This window comes from Coregonus clupeaformis, chromosome 25 (genome assembly GCF_020615455.1).
Source record: "Coregonus clupeaformis isolate EN_2021a chromosome 25, ASM2061545v1, whole genome shotgun sequence".
Lineage (NCBI taxonomy): Eukaryota > Metazoa > Chordata > Actinopteri > Salmoniformes > Salmonidae > Coregonus > Coregonus clupeaformis.
Genome location: NC_059216.1, coordinates 35,278,336 through 35,293,811, shown reverse-complemented (window position 1 = coordinate 35,293,811; position 15,476 = coordinate 35,278,336). Strand labels below are relative to the sequence as shown.

The 15,476-nt window shown below is 44.4% G+C and overlaps 1 protein-coding gene across 1 annotated transcript in view; it reads left to right on the top strand.

The window, feature by feature from the left end:
• LOC121538941 (afadin-like) overlaps positions 1 to 3,055 on the top strand; it is a 55,890-nt gene extending 52,835 nt beyond the window's left edge. Inside the window, exons 20-25 of the mRNA XM_041847099.1 lie at positions 383 to 468; positions 629 to 766; positions 927 to 1,574; positions 1,721 to 1,834; positions 2,078 to 2,322; positions 2,549 to 3,055. Of these exons, the coding sequence (XP_041703033.1) occupies positions 383 to 468; positions 629 to 766; positions 927 to 1,574; positions 1,721 to 1,834; positions 2,078 to 2,322; positions 2,549 to 2,666 (1,349 nt within the window). The 3' untranslated portion in view covers positions 2,667 to 3,055. The remainder of the gene's footprint in view (positions 1 to 382; positions 469 to 628; positions 767 to 926; positions 1,575 to 1,720; positions 1,835 to 2,077; positions 2,323 to 2,548) is intronic.
• Positions 3,056 to 15,476: the final 12,421 nt, after the last annotated feature.

Here is a 15,476-nt window from a genome sequence, read left to right as displayed (position 1 = left end):
CAAAAATGCTATAGTAAACACTACAGTAATGTCCGCTACAGTATTCTACAGTACATACTACAGACCTTAGTCTGTAGAAACACTACAGTGAATACTACACTCTTAGATAAAAGGGTTCCAAAAGGGTTCTTCGGCTGTAGGGTTCTACCTTACACCAAAAGGTTTCTAAGTGGAACCAAAAAGGGTTCTTCAAAGGGTTCTCCTATGGGGACAGCCGAAGAACCCTTTTAGGTTCTAGACAGCACCTTTTTTTCTAAGATTGTATGGTTTTTATAGCATAATATACTATAGTATTTCTTCATGTGGGAGTAGTGTGAAAAACTATTTTTAAAGATGTTTCAGGGCAGTTCTGTCATTTTCTTTCTTTCCTTGCTTGTTCTAGGCCCAGAAGTAGAACCAGTTGATCCTGTCATCCCAACAGATGGTAAAATCACTGCAGTCTCCACCAGCAACCTTCTGTGCTCTGATGTAAGTAACTTACAAAAATACATGGGTTTTATATAGTGCTTTTCAAGGACCCAAAAATGCTTAAACAGCGGGTTAATACTTGTACTGGCTTAGTGTGTCTGTCTACATTGAATCTGTAATGGTATAAAAACGCAGTCACCTTCTTAATGTTCCCCCTCAGATGTACCACAGGGAATACCTGACCCTACCAGCCCCTAGATCTGAGGACAAGAAGACAGTAGCCTTTGAACTCCCACCTCAGGGGCCCAGAGTCTCGTTTAATCTAGATGGACAGATCTCAAACAAGAGGACATTGATGGTATGAGTAGCAACATCTTATCCTTTATAAAGCAGTACAACCCCCATTATCTTAAACCAACTATTTAAAGAATGGACCATTTCATATATGCAATTGTTACACTTACACTTAATCAACTGAAATGCCAACAGAAAAATAATTGAATATTTCCCTTCCATAGCGGCAGGCCCTTTCACAGGAGAACCTGTGCATGGAGAATGATCGCCCCCTAGTGGACAATATACATAATGCATGGAACCAGAACCAGCAGGAGAGCTACTACTCCTCTTTTCCTATGAAGCCTAACATCTCTACCCACCACATACATTACAACCATACTGTCAGCCTCTCCACTAAGACCCAACAGAGCAGCTGCAACACAGGGTCTGGCTACTGGAGAACCCCTACGTCACACAACCCTTCGTCTTCCATCCAGCCAATACGCATAGACATCCCTGCTACACGGCTTTCCAACACCCAGCCACGCACTCCAATGACCACCTTCCAACAAACTCCAACTTTACTGCCCGTGAAGTTGAACCAAATCCCTGAGGGTTATGGCCAGGGGCAAGCCCTCCTCAGCAATCAAAAACAGGGGTTTCATTCTCAACTGCCAGCCCAGCATCGCGATGCTACATGTCCTCCTCCATCCTCTGTGTCCATGAGGCAACCTCAGCCCTCACTCTCATCATCACCGAAGACCCAACAACAACAAGCCCCGAGGAGGGTGCAACCAGCGAAGTCCCAACTGTTCCCAACCCAGTCAAAAGACACATCCCTCCAGAGACCTCCAGCTAAACCACAACCAGGGGCCACCCCAGGACATCAGGTACAGAATTTATTTGTAGTCAAAATTCAACTGTTTAATACACATAACAGTGAAAACTCAAATGCATGTATGAATAATGAATGTACAAATAAATAGTATACACTTCCTGTATAAATTACACAATTAATGCCGAATGTCGAAATCAGGACCAATACTTCACCATGAATAAAGAGCCACCATCAGAAGGCAAAAATGGTCTGTCTCCAGACCCATGGAAGAGGGATGCACGGGAGAAGCAGCAGAAGCAGCAGAGACTACAGGTAACATAATAATAATTTACAACTTTATTTGAAGTGTGTCTACTGTATTATACTGTACAGTATTGTGTTGTATTGTATTGATTTTGTGTATTTTGTGTTTTTTATGTGTTACTGACCTCACAAAATGAATTTCCATGCAAATGGAGAATAACGTAACGTATTGTCCATCAAAATTGAAATGTGTTTGTTGCTGTCTGTTCTTACATGGAAATGTGTATTTTTGCCATCTGTTCCTTGATCTAGGTGGTCGACCTGTTGGAACAGGAGGTCCAGGATCTGCAGGCTAAAGCCCAGCTCACACCAGAGGAGACCGACAGGCTCCGTAGACTCAACCTGGAGTGGCAATTTCAACAGAGACTGCAGGAGTTCCAACAGAATGGAGACAATGATGATGATGATGATGATGAAGATAGGGACACGTCAACAGGAGGAAATGTTCAAGAGTCGAATGAACTCAACGAGAACTTTGATAAAAAGTGGTCGAAAGAGTAAGTTTCAACTTCATTTGAATGTACATTTGTATCCCACAAAAACAGTTTTCCCCCCAACAATGGCCCTGGTTAAACCAAAAGTTAAATTACATAATTTGTTCTGAAAGTAATGGATCATGATGTATAACAGACCATGATATACAGTATAGTTAACCTATAGGTATTGATCTTCTCAATTACATCCATATGTGTGGGTTATTGATTGGTTATTGATTGGTTGCAGAGGCCAGGAAGAGAACACCTTCAGAGGTGATGCAGCACCTGAGAATCTCACCTTTAAGGAGCGCCAACGTCTCTTCTCCCTCGGATCAAACGCCTCCATCAAAGTCAAAACCTTGTAAGATGAGGATGCTGAGAAGTTGGCCTCAACATTCGGTCAAGGCTCATCGATCAAGGCTCAACCTTTTATAAGCTACAGTAGAAACCAATCAGAAGATATAAGAATTGATATTATAATCTATATTCTGATGAAAAATGTGGACCATTTTAGTGATTTCTCAGCATATTGACTTCTCTTTTCCCCTAATTGATCTTTACATCTAGACTGTCAAATGCAAATATTCATGGGTCTGTTATTTGTTTACTTGCAATGAAAACTTAGGTAGGTAGATGCTTTTTTACAAACATGGATTTTTTAATTGTATTAATATTTTTCATGGTATACATTACGGATGTACCGTACATCACGAGGCTGCTGAGGGGAGGACGGCTCATAATAATGACTGGAAAGGAGCGAATGGAATGGCATCAAACACATGGAAACCATGTGTCTTATGTATTTTATACAATTCCACTTATTCCGCTCCAGCCATTACCACGAGCCCGTCCTCCCCAGTTAAGGTGCCACTAACCTCCTGTGTGTTAGGCCTACTACTGCTAGGTAGCTCTCTCCCTCCCCTCTGTCTGTCCTTGATTGCAGGAGTGAGGTCTGGTGTGCGGGAGTCAGGGTTCCAGCTGCAGCTCATTCACCATAATCACCTCAGCCTTTAAGACCCGGTCAAACTTACCACTCATCGTCAGATCATAGTCAAGACGACCATATATTTGGAACCTGACTCCTGCCTCCGCTTCACTCCTGCCACCACCATCCTGCTCTCCATTACCGGACCTCTCTTTTGGACTCACCACGGACACTAGGACATTACGGTACCACACCTGCCCTGATCTGGATCTGTTACCCTCCCTGTACCTGGACTTGCTCTTCCCCTATATTTGGAAACCTGGACGTTGAACATTGTAAATAAACCTGTTAAAACTTCTCTGGCTTGGTGTACTTGTCTGCATTTGGGTTCTATCCAGTTAAATCATAACAGTATGATCTGACCAACATGAACCCAGCAGACAGTAGCTCGGATACCACCCCAGAGTGCACTCAAATTTGGACTGCCATAGCCAATCAGGGCATTTTACTTGGCCAACATGATACCCTGTTTAAGACGATTGCTGAGGACAGTCAGGTGCTGCTTAATCAGGTTCAATTACTCTCCAATCAAGTGTCTGCCCTTACTACCCCTTCAGCCCAGATCAGAGAGCCTTTTGTTCCTGCTCCAGAGCGCTATGACGGGAACATGGGAACCTGTGGCGATTTTTTGACTCAATGCTCGCTAGTGTTTGAACAACAGTCCCTCACCTACGCCTCAGAAAGAGCCCGTATTGCCTACCTTATCAACTCTACTAGCGGTTCCGCTCGTGCCTGGGGATCCGCGGTATGGGAGAGTCAGTCGGACATTTGCAACGCTTTACGTTGCCTTCACCACGGAGATGAGGAAGGTTTTGACCACCCAGTACGAGGCAAGGAGGCTGCGAAACGGTTGTTTTCTCTTCGGCAGGGGGCTCGCAGTGTGGCGGAGATGGCAGTGGAGTTTCGGACTTTAGCAGCAGTGAGTGGTTGGAATGACGAGGCATTACAAGGAGTGTTCATCAATGCTTTGTCTGAGACTTTAAAAGATGAATTGGTGTCATATGATAAATCGCCTACGCTGGATAATCTTATTTCACTCACTATCAGGTTGGATAATCGGATTCGGGAGCGCCGCCGGGAGAGGAGTGTTAGTTCCAAGCAACCTGTCTGTCATCAACAAACTCCTCCCTGCATCGTCCCTACGGAGAAAGCCGTGTCTTCCCGAGTCGATACGAGGAGCACTGAACCCGAAGCCATGGAGGTGGAGTCGTGCACGGTTGTCCTCAGAGGAGCGTGCACGTCGTATTCAGGCTCGGGTCTGCCTGTATTGTGGAGAAGCTGGTCATTTCGTTCCTTCCTGCCCAGTTCGTCCGGGAAAAGGGCCGGCTCATCATTAATGGGAGAAGTTTTGGTGAGCCGAGCAGCGGATTCTTCCTCTTCTCCCCGCATTCTGCTCCAGGCATCCCTCCAGTGGCAGTCCCAGAATTTCTCTGTTAGTGCGCTGATTGACTCTGGTGCCGACGAAAGCTTTTTGGATAGAGAGTGGGCTCAACAAATGGATTTGGAGACTGTTCCTATGGACTGTCCGCTGCAGGCTAAGGGTCTAAATGGACAATTGTTGACCCGTATTACCCATCAGAATGTTCCTGTTTGTCTTAGAGTGTCGGGAAATCATCAGGAGAACATTCAATTCCATATTATCGACTGCCCACAGACTCCCCTGGTCCTTGGTATCCCCTGGCTCATAAGACACAATCCACACATTGATTGGGTGACAGGTAGCATTGTTTCATGGAGCACATTTTGTCATGTGAATTGTTTGTGTTCTGCTCAGACTCCTGCCAGTACTGTGCCTCAACCTCCACTGGAGTCCATGGATCTTTCTGCTGTTCCTGACGTGTATCATGACCTGGCATTCGTTTTCTGCAAACACAGAGCTACTTCTCTTCCTCCTCACCGGCCTTACGACTGCGCCATTGACCTCCAGCCAGGAGCCCCGCTCCCCAGCAGTCGCCTGTACAATCTCTCCCGGCCGGAGACGGAGGCTATGGAGAACTACATTTGGGACTCCTTGGCGGCAGGTATTATGCGTCCTTCCTCGTCACCTGTAGGAGCGGGATTCTTTTTGTTGCTAAGAAGGATAAGACCCTCAGACCCTGTATTGATTACCGTGGACTTAACAACATCACCATTAAGAACAAGTATTCTCTGCCTTTGATTAATTCTGCTTTTCCCCTCCTTCATGGTGCTACCATCTTTACGAAACTGGATCTACGAAATGCGTATCACCTGGTGCGCATTCGTAAGGATGATGAATGGAAGACTGCCTTCAACACACCCTTGGGACATTTTGAGTATCTGGTTATGCCTTTTGGGTTGTCCAATGCCCCTGCTGTTTTTCAGGCACTAGTCAATGATGTCCTTCGGGACATGTTGAATCGGTTTGTTTTTGTCTATCTGGATGATATCTTGATTTTCTCAGAGTCCTCCCAGGAACATGAACTGCATGTGCGCCAGGTGTTGCAAAGGTTGTTGGAGAACAAACTGTTTGTGAAGATGGAGAAATGTGAATTTCATGTGTCTGAGACCTCTTTTTTGGGTTACATCATAGCTCAGGGGGAGTTGCGGATGGACCCAGCTAAGATCTCTGCTGTCACGGACTGGCCAGCTCCCTCTACCCGCAAACAACTTCAACGATTCCTGGGGTTTGCGAACTTCTATAGGAGGTTCATCAAGGACTACAGCCGCATTGCGGCGCCACTCACCGCTCTCACCTCCATCTCACGACCGTTCGCTTGGAATGAAGGGGGCCGAATCAGCGTTCGAAGAACTGAAACATCGCTTCGCCTCAGCTCCCATTCTGATGCAGCCGGACCCCGACCGCCAGTTTGTCGTGGAGGTGGATGCATCCGACACTGGGGCAGGTGCAGTGTTGTCACAACGTTCTCCTGAAGATAACAAACTGCATCCCTGTGCTTTTCTCTCAAGGAAACTTTCTCAGGCAGAGAGGAATTATGATGTTGGCAACCGTGAACTGCTCGCCGTTAAGCTGGCTCTCGAGGAGTGGCGACATTGGTTGGAGGGGGCGGAACAACCCTTCATCGTTTGGACGGATCATAAGAATCTGGCTTACCTCCAGTCAGCGAAGCAGCTCAACCCCCGTCAAGCCAGGTGGGCACTATTTTTGGGAGATTCAATTTTTCTCTGTCTTACCGTCCTGGGTCACGCAACGTCAAGCCTGACGCCCTGTCTCGTGTTCATTCGGCTGTTGATACTGGTAGTAACCCTGAACCCATTTTGCCTCCTACCTGCAGTATTGCAGTCATCACATGTGACATCGAGGGGATTGTTAGACAGGCTCAACATCATCAAGCTGACCCTGGGAGGGGTCCTCCTAACCGGATGTTTGTCCCTGAGTCTGCTCGCTCCCAGGTACTTCAGTGGGCTCACTCGTCTCCCCTTACCTGTCACCCTGGAGTTTCGCGGACCCTTGACTTTGTGCGACGGAAGTTCTGGTGGGCCACGATGGAGGCGGACACTCGAGCCTTCATTGCTGCTTGTACGGTATGTGCACGAAGTAAAAACTCCACCCAGGCCAGCGCTGGTCATCTACGACCTCTACCTATACCCAGCCGGCCCTGGTCGCATATCGCTATGGATTTTGTCACTGGACTTCCCCCTCGTCTGGTAAGACTGTCATTCTTACGGTGATTGATCGTTTTTCTAAGTTCGCTCATTTTTTGGCCCTACCTAAACTGCCCACTGCCAGAGAGACGGCTGATATTTTGGTTGAACATGTGTTCCGCTCTCATGGTCTACCCACGGATATTGTCTCTGACAGGGGTCCCCAGTTTGTCTCCCAGGTGTGGAAAGCTTTCTGTAAAGCTTTGGGCATTACATCCAGCCTGTCCTCTGGATATCACCCCCAGACCAACGGGCAAGCCGAGAGAGCGAACCAGGAGATGGAGACCGCTCTTCGCTGTGTCACTGGGTCTAACCCTGGGTCATGGAGCTCCATGCTCCCCTGGGTGGAATATGCTCATAACACCTTGACTAACGCTTCCTCTGGTTTGTCTCCTTTTCTGTGTGCTCTGGGTTATCAACCTCCCCTGTTCCCTTCCCAAGAGAGGGAACTTGCGGTACCCTCGGTGCAGTCCCACATGCGCCGCTGCTTCAAGGTCTGGAGGAAGGCCAGGGTAGCTCTGTCCCGAGCTTCGGCGTACATGCAGAGGCAAGCCAACCGTCACCGGTCCCAGGCTCCCGGTTACTCTCCTGGTCAAGAGGTATGGCTGAAGTCACGGGACCTTCCATTGAAGGTGGAGTCTAAGAAGATGGCGCCTCGTTTTATAGGACCGTTCAAGATACTGTCTATTGTTAACCCCTGCGCGGTTAAGCTACAGCTTCCTGCCTCCCTACGGGTTCATTCCACCTTTCATGTTTCCCAGATTAAGCCTGTATCGGTTAGCCCTCTGTGCCCGCCCTCTCGTCCCCTCCTCCGCCCAGGATCGTGGGTGGGGGTCCGGTCTACACTGTCCGGCGACTTCTGGATGTTCGCCGCCGAGGTCGTGGTTTCCAGTACCTGGTGGATTGGGAGGGTTATGGTCCCGAGGAACGTTCCTGGGTGCCCAGGAGCTTCATTGTGGATCCTGCTCTGGTCCGAGAGTTTCATAGGTTACATCCCGATAAACCCCGTCGGCCGCCAGGTGGCGTCCGTAGAGGGGGGGTACTGTTAGGCCTACTACTGCTAGGTAGCTCTCTCCCTCCCCTCTGTCTGTCCTTGATTGCAGGAGTGAGGTCTGGTGTGCGGGAGTCAGGGTTCCAGCTGCAGCTCATTCACCATAATCACCTCAGCCTTTAAGACCCGGTCAAACTTACCACTCATCGTCAGATCATAGTCAAGACGACCATATATTTGGAACCTGACTCCTGCCTCCGCTTCACTCCTGCCACCACCATCCTGCTCTCCATTACCGGACCTCTCTTTTGGACTCACCACGGACACTAGGACATTACGGTACCACACCTGCCCTGATCTGGATCTGTTACCCTCCCTGTACCTGGACTTGCTCTTCCCCTATATTTGGAAACCTGGACGTTGAACATTGTAAATAAACCTGTTAAAACTTCTCTGGCTTGGTGTACTTGTCTGCATTTGGGTTCTATCCAGTTAAATCATAACACTGTGCCGTACACTTCCTTTACAACTCAGGACACCCTACTTGTGTTAATAGTCCACTATTTTTAGGGGTGACTCCTCAAGACTCCACGTGTACAGTAATCTGAGCCCTTCTGATCTCATTGATGATATCGATGCCTGAGATTTTCCTGGTCCAGCATGGTCCCTGTCCTGCCATGGCCATGCATAAAGTAGACAGCTACACTAGACATACAGAAGGCTATGTGTTTATACACATCATTGGTTGAGAATAATTCGCTTGTGTTCACTGTCCAGACCTGTCACATTGAAATCAGTGGTCAATGTTAATTTAGTTTCATGTGTCAGAAATAAGAAGTCCTCTTTGATGTATTAACAGAATAATGGGTTACTGAATACTTTTTAACTGAATCTTTATATCGCCTTTGGCATTTATTCCTCCACAATGGACAGAAACCTCAGAATTTGCTCTGGAGTTGGTGGGGTGAGGATTAAGAGGTTTTCTCACACAAGCACACCAGGTGTTGTATGCCATGTCCAGATTAAATTGAGATTTTGTGTTCACTACCAGAATTCCTATAATGTCAACGTTTTTCGAAATGTTTACAAATTCATTAAAAGTGAAAAGCTGAAATGTCTTAAGTCAATAAGTATTCAACTCCTTTGTTATGACAATCCTAAATAAGTTCAGGAGTCACATAATAAGTTGCATTGACCCACTCTGTGTGCAATAATAGTGTTTAACATGATTTTTGAATGACTTCCTCATCTCAGTACCCCACACATACAATTATCTGTAATGTCCCTCTGTTGAGCAGTGAATTTCAAACACAGATTCAACCACAAAGACAAGGGAGGTTTTCCAATGCCTTGCAAAAAGGGCACCTATTGGTAGACATTGAATATCCCTTTGATCATGGTGAAGTTTTTAATTACACTTTGGATGATGTATCAATACACCCAGTCACTACAAAGATACAAGCGTCTTTCCTAACTCAGTTGCCGAAGAAGAAGGAAACCGCTCAGGGTTTTTCACCATGAGGCCAATGGCGACTTTAAAACAGTTACAGAGTTTAATGGCTGTAATAGGAGAAAACTGAGGATGGATCAACAACATTGTAGTTACTCCACAATACTAACCTAACTGATTGAGTGTAATGAAGGAAGTCTGTACAGAATAAAAAATATTCCAAAACATGCATCATGTTTGCAATAAAGCACTAAAGAAAAACTGCTAAAATGTGGCAAAGAAATGAACTTTAGATCCTGAATACAACACATTATGTTTGGGGCAAATCCAACACAACACATCACTGAGTACCAATCTTCATCTTTTTAAGCATGGTGGTGGCTGCATCATGTTATGAGTATGCTTGTCATCTTCAAGGACTAGGGAGTTTTGTAGGATAAAAAGAAACGTAATAGAGCTAAGCATAGGCTAAATCCTAGTGGAAATCCTGCTTCAGTCTGCTTTCCAACAGACGCTGGGAGACAAATTCACCTTTCAGCAGGATAATAACCTAAAACACAAGGACCAAATATACACTGGAGTTGCTTACCAAGACGACATGAAATGTTCCTGAGTGGCCTAGTTACAGTTTTTACTTAAATCAGCATGAAAGTCTATGGCAAGACTTGAACATGGCTGTCTAGCAATGATCAACAATTTGACAGAGCTTGAAATTTTTTTAAAATAATAATGTGAAAATATGGTACAATCCAGGTGTGCAAAGCTCTTAGAGACTTAGAGACTTAACCAGAAAGACTCACAGCTGTTATCGCTGCCAAAGGTGCAACATTTTCTAAAACATGTTTTCACTTTGTCATTGAGTAGGGTTACATGATTAATGAGTCAGATTAATATAATAATGTGATTAAAACGTTTACATGCTTTGCAAGAAGAACGACACATCTGAAATCAGGCTACCTGATGGCACTCTGATAAATGCAGAAATCGCCAATAAACATAAATGTTCTCCCACAGCGACCATATTATTTTTGGAAAGCAAAATCTGCCATTTTAATCCGTTTATTATATAAATATTATTGTGCATGTAAACATACTAGGAGTGCACTCCTTGAAGGCCGAGTATGGTATTAGTAATGTAAACACCTTACTCTGCTTAATTTAATCCGCGTAAGGTCACAATCGAAGTAATCATACGCCGATTAAAAAACCTGGTTTTCTGAATAATAATCTTTAGAATTATTAGGACATGTAAACAGTTTAATCGGCGTTCCAGTGGTGTATTTGATCTTCTTCTTATGTGCAAGTGAAGTGAGTTCAGAAAAACGGAAAGTATGCGTCTTATAAATAGTTTTCACATACAAACTTTAAATGTCCGAAATCTGAATCAAATAGTCGTCACAAAAATAACATGGTCACTGTGGTAGAACGTTTATTTTGATTGGCGATTTTCTGTATTTATTAAGTCCCATCAGTAGCCTGATTTCAGATGTGTCCATGTAAAGAGGATTATTAGGGAAATCGTTCTTCTTGCAAAGCATTGTGAACGTTTTAAACGAACTATTATATTAACCAGATTATTTTGTGCATGTAACCGTGCTCTGATGAGGGGATTCTCAGAGACGGAAGAGGACGCTAAATAGACCAGACCCAGCTGATATTGCACTAGCGTCTATGGGAAAGCCACCCCCTTAAGTAGACCATAATTCACAATTTCTTTCAATGGTAAACGGCTTGAGTGAACTATCTTCATTCATCCACCATCTTTGGGATTCTATTAAACTGGTCTGGGTTGCACCAGGCAATGGCCCATCACATGACCGGGCAAACCGGTGAGGGAGGCGCACCCTGCTCAAATTGAACAGTAATCTGTGCTCTGGCTGTCATGTTGTCAACAAGGCAGAAACGTACAACTTTTCTTTTCCATAAAATATATGTTTGAATTTTCTAACTGGGAAACAGGCCCGGCTCCAGGATGACATGCTACTGGTCACATTATTTTTTGTAAAGTTCATGCAGTCGACATTGTCAAAGTCGCGTCAATTCAAATCTGGTATTAGGAACAAAAGAGGTCAACACGACTTCTAAGATCTACTAGTTATTTTAATTAATGCAAAAACCTTCAATGGTAAATATGATGTTTCGTATATACGGGCTCTCTGAGATGTCTCGCAGAACACCCCAGACAACTAACACATTGTTTCAGAAACAATACCCAAATACTCTGACAGAAAGTTTCCCACTTCTCTGCTGGCCAATTAGAGTAAAGACTTGAGCGTGGTTTAAACTTTCTCAGCCAATCCGTTGGTTCAGGGGTTGGTCTCATCTCCTCGGCGCCATTTGTTGCACACTTCAGCCAGGCACAAGATTATCATAACAACCTATCATAGTGAGAAGAGCCAGCTCCCTTAGACATCATTCCTATGTCCAAGGAAGGCTCACAGATCACAAATAACCATTATAGTCTAGCATTTGAAGACACAATCCGTATCTTATTTTATCCCCTAAAACAGCTCTTCACATCAATCACAGCCTTGCCAGGTGTCACAACCTACATTAGCCCAGTCAAGAATGCATTCTTTCTAAATTAGTCATCCCATCAATTTAGGAGAATAATAAATCCCCAATAGTCCCCCTTTTCACACCTAATAAGGTGTGATTCAAAAAATAAGAAAACACTGATTGTCATTCATTATAATACAATACAAACAAAAAAATCACACTTTTATTAATAGGCCATAATGATACTAAAAAATTCAATCCCTCAGTCCATCTACACCCCACTTGCAAGTTGTTACCAGTCATCAAAGAACTTCAAACCATAAAACACAGGATTAATAAAACACAAAACATAAGACTATTAAAACATAAAACACAAACAGAGAAGTATATTTTGGCCCCCTTTAGACACCCTCTAGTGTCACTCCACCAAGCCTGGTAGGTCATATCCTCCATTCCTAGGTTGGAGTCCAGGATTGGGCCTTATCTCACCATCTGTGGGAAATCACCTTCTCCATCTCCTTTCTCACCAAACCTCAGACACAGGAAATAAGACAACATCCACAAAGAACAAGTATACCCATAGAAGCTATAACTTCACCCAGAATAGTTACAACAATAGTTTTCCATTTATGAAATATGTTATCAAACCAACCGTTTATGGAGCTATCAATACCAGAGTTTGTTCGTCAGCCAGTTTGTTCGTCAGTGTAGTTACTCCCATGAAGCTCTTTTGTCACTGACCCGTCCGGTGCTATATTGTTTGAGGATGAAAATACAGCACATAGATCCAAACAGAACACAAACTCCGCCCCTCTCAGCCAAAAGCATATCTAAAGCTATTCTATTCTGCCTTGTCATTAAGATAGTTGCCGCTGTCTGCTCATCTAATCCCTTTATTGCATCACAAGTGTGGTTTATAAATCTTTGCTGGTTATAGTAAATATAATTTATCCAATCTACATTTTTATTAATTGTTGACCACCAAAAAATACTTGATTCAAACTCAACTGCGATCTGATTCCTAGCTTTGAATTGTTCTGAAACCTCTCGAGGTACTCCTATCCCATCAAAGGATCCTTTCATCAAAGGATCCCGGGAGGAGGTCCTACTTTCTACGTGACAACTCACCAGTCTCTGACACGTTTGATTGTTTACATATGTAGTTGAGTTCACAATCAGTTATCACCACACAACCATCAGATGTCAGCACGGGCCTGGTTTTAGTTCCTACAATCCTCTGGCTGCAACAAAGAGGAGAGATTAGTCATGTTCTCTTTCAGTTGTGATATTCTCTGTGTAGGAGCAGAGCTAAGATGCCCTACTCTGTATCCTATCTTACTAGTCCTAGAATAACAATTATAATCCCCTGAGACTTCAAACGTAGGCAACCTAGGTCAGAATGACTTTGTTATCGGGGGATACTGATAGTTCAAGTTACTACAAGACTCTTTCACCACATTCCCAGGTGGCTTGCATGGAGGATAAACCTGTTTTTGCGTACTTCAGACTTTCAGACAGTACCTACCCTTCTATGGGTCGCACTGCCATTTCTGGTAATTCCCTATTTTCACAATACTTCACCTGTCCCTAAACTGTGCACGGAGACCTACACATCCCCCACGCTCTCGACATAAGCAACTACATAGTCCCAGGATGTACACGGCGACACACATACAGTGATGTCCTCTCCTAAAGTCCCTAATCTTCCCCTTTCCCTACGTCTAGCTGTCTCCTATGCCTTCGTAGACTGTGCTCAGGTATTATTTTATCAACTTGTTTTAGGTTAACTACTACTTTTGGCTGATCAGAAGGGTTTGAGTGTGTTAGGAATATGGCCCCCACAATCAGACAGCTACCTACCGTCAGGAGACCTGTGAATCCCCACCCTCGCCCTGAGAACATGTCAGACGCCAACCCATTACTTCACCTTCTACCAAACTCACACAGGGATGATCAGACAGGGTAAGGGAATCTTCGTTAAGGAGCCAACCCCCGAGCCCTAATGGTGATCGGATCTTTCTCCTAACTCTGTGTTTGTTCATCAGGTGTAACTGGGTTTACCTTTTTGCAGTGTGTGACATGCACCCAGATGGATCTAATAGGACTTGATAGGGCCCTTCCCAACAGGCCTGCTTCCAGTTTTTCTTCTTTTAGGGACTGGATCCACACCCAGTCTCCTGGTGTGATAGAGTGGGTCACCTTCTCCTTTAGTTCACCTGTGGGGCACAAAACCTCTGACATACAGGTGTGGTTAATAAACTATCTTCACACATACATGTTGAGCTCTCAATTTCTATTGTTGTTTTTTCTTTTTAAGTATTTTTATTTATTTAATCCTATCATTATTATTTAATCCTATCAGTCCCCCTTTTTGACACATGATTTGCCCATGTGTCAATATTACCACCTTTCTAAACCATTCCTTATGTAATTTATCATCCTATTGCCATGCCTTTCATTTTTGGGATTATCTTTTGCTTCTTTATTGCTCCTCCCACTTCCTTTGTCTTTTATGGCAGTTAAATTCAACTTTCATCCAGTTCAGAATCAATTAGTAATCCAATCAATCAATCTCTTATCTTGTAAAAACACTTATGTTTAGTTCAAACTCTGTTCTACCCAGGCTCTCCCGGGCCTGACCTGAAGACTAATTGTTGGACATGACAAGTCTATTTTTTAAGTCACCTAAGTCTTCTGTCTAGCAACAAAGAATAAAAATCTTTATGTTCATGATTAACCCAGTTATATCTAATAGCCTACCAAAAAACCTCATCATCTTTAAATCACTACCAATGTCATATCCCTCGTAACTCTCTACCATTTGGATAACATCCCTGATGTATGTATGCCTCCTTAGAGTTCCAAATTACTTTACCATGGGCTACCATTGCCTTCCCATAGATAAGATCACTTAATTTACCCGTATGCAGTACATAATGGAGTACGCAAACTTTACAGCACTTTATCATTACCAATAAGCTCATCATTTGTTTTTTGTCTTAACGGTTTTGGCGCTTCAAATATAGCAGTTTTCCTGGATGAGTTTAACATTCGCCCCTCCTGTGTTATAGTGTGTCCTAGGTAAATGACCTCGCTCTACCAAAGTTGAAGTTTCTTTTTGTAACGATCCCGGCTGTCTGAGTCGGGTCCTGTCTGGTGACTAGTGTTCCTGTTCGTATTCTCCAGTTTCCCGAGGGTTCGGGAACGCTCCGGGGAGCGCTCTTGTTTTCCGCACCTGCATCCCATCAGCAATCTGCACACCTGGTCCTGATCATCACCCTTCTTAGGCTCTGGCCGAACATCCAGTTCCTGCCGGATCGTTAGCCATGAACAGTAGGTGTATCAGAGTATCAGTCCTAGAGAGTCTAGCGTTAGTTTTGTTGTTTGGTACCTTGTTGGGTTATTGTTTACTTACCTCCGTTTTTGTTCCATCTGCAGTCACTCGTCCGGAACCTTCACCCTACCTCTGCCTGATGGTCGGCGGCTGCCGAGCCATCACTGGACCACAACTGCACCCTCAACAACTCATCCACGCCGCCCGCTCTGTCCCTGGATTATTCTGCACCTTTTTTGAATCTGTAATAAACCCTCACCTTCGTTCAACTCTCCTTGTCCTGGTCTGCTTC